Genomic DNA, 3,403 nt, shown 5'->3' on the forward strand with positions numbered 1-3,403 from the left:
TATTGACCCTCTATTTTCGAAAGTCCTCCCCTGGGCCCACTGTATTTCGAATTCCTGGACCCACTTGTGATATAACATCATCTTGCATTTTAACATCATTTTGCATTTTTAATGGCAGAATTTTCATATAAAACCTGATAGTGTGACCAGGACTTAACAAGATGATTTCTTTTCAGATGGCAACGACTGGAAACAGATCTTTGAAGAGGTTAGTAGCTCAGAGAATGAGGAAGAGGAAGAAGACGTTAACATCATGGAGGTCGGGGATTCCAAGCATGGCATGGAGGAGTTGAAAGTTCAAAATGTTACGGCCGCCCTTGAAGGACTGGAAGCGGCTGTGGATCAAGATGACACGATCACAGAAGATAGCATGCAACAAGAGAGTAAGTTCGACCCCCTCCCCTTCCATTAACCCCCACTTGTTACGCAATCAGTTGATATAGATGTGTGCCTCACTGGCGTCGCCAGGGCCAATTCTCTGACAAGGAGTCCAAGGCCCCTTTAAGAATAACCACTTCAAGTAGGTGCACAAAGACTGTAAAAATGCTTTTTATATGTTTTTCAATGAAATAATTTTTTTCTTCCCTTACAAGGTGATGGAGTTCTGGGTTTTCCCACTAATACTACTGTATATCCCCACGCCCTCCCCACCCCTTCCTCCTTCTCCCCCTCCTTCTCCACCCGCCCGAAATAAGTAATAAAATTGCAGCCCCACTGTATGGTTATTATTTAAATTTTGTGTTTTACAGATGAATTTGTTAAAAGGTATGCAGAGTTAGAACAGGAAATGACTGAACTAAACCAGAAGAAGAGAATGCAGGAAGAAGCTATTGCTAATGTGGATAATGTTATGCTGAAGGTATGTAGCATGTCAACTCATATGAGTCTCGTGATTTTCAAACCAGCATACAGTATCTAAATGTTAAATTGAGTAATTAACATAAGAATGTGTCAGTATTGTATATTTTAGCACAGAGAAGCTGTAATACTTTTACTCATAACTTTGGAAATAGTAATTTTTATCCACATTATATATCATGGTTGGGGCTGAGTTACAAAATGTCGTGGTTATGTAGAAAGGTGGATGTAGATAGATGGAAATGACACTCTCAGACTTAAATTTGGATTTAATTATCCTTTTTGCCAATTTTTTTTTCTTTAAAAAAAAGAAAATTAGGTGGACTGTGCTGGCTGGGCAATTGCCTCCCTTCCCTTTGTTCTGGTAGCATAACATGTGATGAGTAGGAGGAGGCGAGTAAAACCTACTCATACAAACGATTGCTTAAAGTGAATACTTTTTTATTTTCAGCAACGATTCCAATCAAAATTGGATGAAGTCTTGGTGGAGATGAAGAAACGAGAAGAGGTAAACTTTTTGTGAATTGCTATAAGTGTACATTAATTTTCAAATTTTAATTGCTAATTCATCATCTAGCCATTTCGCTCCACTGCAGGTGGAGAGCCTCTTCATCGACTTCCCAGTCTTCTCTGTTCTGTGCTCCTCTCCTCCATGTCTCCTCCAATTGCTAATTAAATATTGGAAAAAATGTTCTGTAGTGAACTTGTATACTGTTTTGACATGTGGTGATCTGAGAATTTGATTAGAATGGTTAGCCAGCATTTAGGAAAATAACAATGTCTACACCTAAGGGAGGAGGACTATTGCACCTCTTCCCAACCAGTTCAGGCTGTTTATATTTATACACTACCTTTTTTACCTTCATTACAGCATGTATTGTAGTAGTGGTGGTGGTATGATGGTAAGAGTGATAATGATGGTAATTATTGTTGTTATTATTATTGTTGTTGTTATTATTATCGTTGTTATTATTATTATTGTTATTGTTATTATTATTATTATTATTATTATTATTATTATTACTATTATTATTATTATTATTATTTACATTTATATATTTTTGCTGATGGTTTTTTTAATTTCTTGCTTAACTTGTTTGTTTCATCTTTTTGATGTTTGTAAGCTCAACGTTTTCAGCTGCCTGGCTGCTTGTTGTGCAATTTTATACCGTAATAAATAAATAAATAAATGCTTCCACAAAATTACAACTATTGTTTCATAGACACAGTCTTAGTCATTGGGATTTCAATCAAGATTTTGTCAGTTTGAGACCAATGCTAGTCTTATTTAATGTGTCCGTGGTCAAAGCCACTTTTTCTGCTCTTGCCTGACTTCACCCAGGAGTATAAATGGGTACTTGGTGGAGGTGAATGATCTAGAAGAAAATGGTAGAGTTGTTGATTGCTTGCATATTTACTAATGAATCCCAAATAGCGGAGGAGGCTGTACATTGTGTATGAATTGCTTCTGTATCCAATGAGAAAAGAATGCTTTTAGTAGAATCTTAATAAAATGTGCACTGTAGCGTATAGATCTTATTTAAATTTAATTATATACTGACTACATAAATTCCAGGCATTTGATTGGTTAAAATCTGGGCAATAGTTCCAGCTGTGACTTCTAATACCTACAATCTTTGTAGTGGTATATGAAACAAATATTTACTTGGTTTTAATCTGGTCGTAGTTCAAAATATAGCCCTTGTTGATGTCCTATGTCCCTCGAATTTGTCACGGGATATAGCACAGTCTCCAGATCACCTCTGGCTCTATTTTGAACTATGACCAGATTAAAACCCAGTAAATATTTGTATAATATATCTTCTTTTTTTTTCAAGATGGAAACTTTGAAAGTGCTTATTGGTCCAAGCTGAAATTGATGAGCTGAACTGTTGGCTAAATAATCTGATGAGGTGTTACAGGGCAGAGAAAAACCAATTGGAAGATCATTCATTTAAGCATAGAGCTGCTCTAATACCAAGTGTTGACATCGTCGCATGCACAATGCATTTTTTTCATTGATCATAAACGTTTGTATGATTTAAGATGGTGATCGTAATTTAGTTGGTTAAACTACCATATTTGTTTGAATAGCACCCAGGGAGCATTTGTTGTTGAGAAGGGTTTATGAGAAGAGTTTAGGGTTGTTGAGAAGGGTTTATCATATAATGTAATTGGTCCGTTAGTTTAAAAATCCTTTATTTAATAATTGTATTATTATCTTGATTTGTAATTATTTTATATATCATTGTAATTAATTATTGCTGTTGCGGGTAATTGCCTTTGATGGCATTCGTAGCTAATAAAATTGAATTGAATATTCACAATACATATTATCAAGCATTAAGTGGCGTTTTAGTTTATTTTTTTATTACCTTTTATAATTACCACAATACACACTTAAACCATGAAGACTGTCCCATATTTGACTCTACCATCTGTAAATAACATTTAATGTAGTACAATGAAATATGAAGTAATCTACAGTTTCTTTGTGGTTATCAGTACTTAGTTTACATAGCCTGTATTGTGATTAGATGATTGC

General features: G+C 35.0%; 1 protein-coding gene across 1 annotated transcript; it reads left to right on the plus strand.

Annotated features, from left to right (window-relative positions):
- The first annotated feature begins 249 nt into the window (after positions 1–249).
- Positions 250–3,194, plus strand: LOC117101372. The gene is made up of 4 exons (XM_033241345.1): positions 250–383; positions 750–859; positions 1,310–1,367; positions 2,695–3,194. The coding sequence occupies exons 1-4, from the start codon at positions 254–256 to the stop codon at positions 2,730–2,732; spliced, it is 336 nt and encodes a 111-aa protein (XP_033097236.1). The 5' UTR covers positions 250–253; the 3' UTR covers positions 2,733–3,194.
- Positions 3,195–3,403: the final 209 nt, after the last annotated feature.

The sequence above is a fragment of the Anneissia japonica genome, unplaced genomic scaffold, assembly GCF_011630105.1.
Source record: "Anneissia japonica isolate Jap-2015-1 unplaced genomic scaffold, ASM1163010v1 scaffold288279_len68211_cov118, whole genome shotgun sequence".
In the NCBI taxonomy this organism is placed as follows: Eukaryota; Metazoa; Echinodermata; class Crinoidea; order Comatulida; family Comatulidae; genus Anneissia; species Anneissia japonica.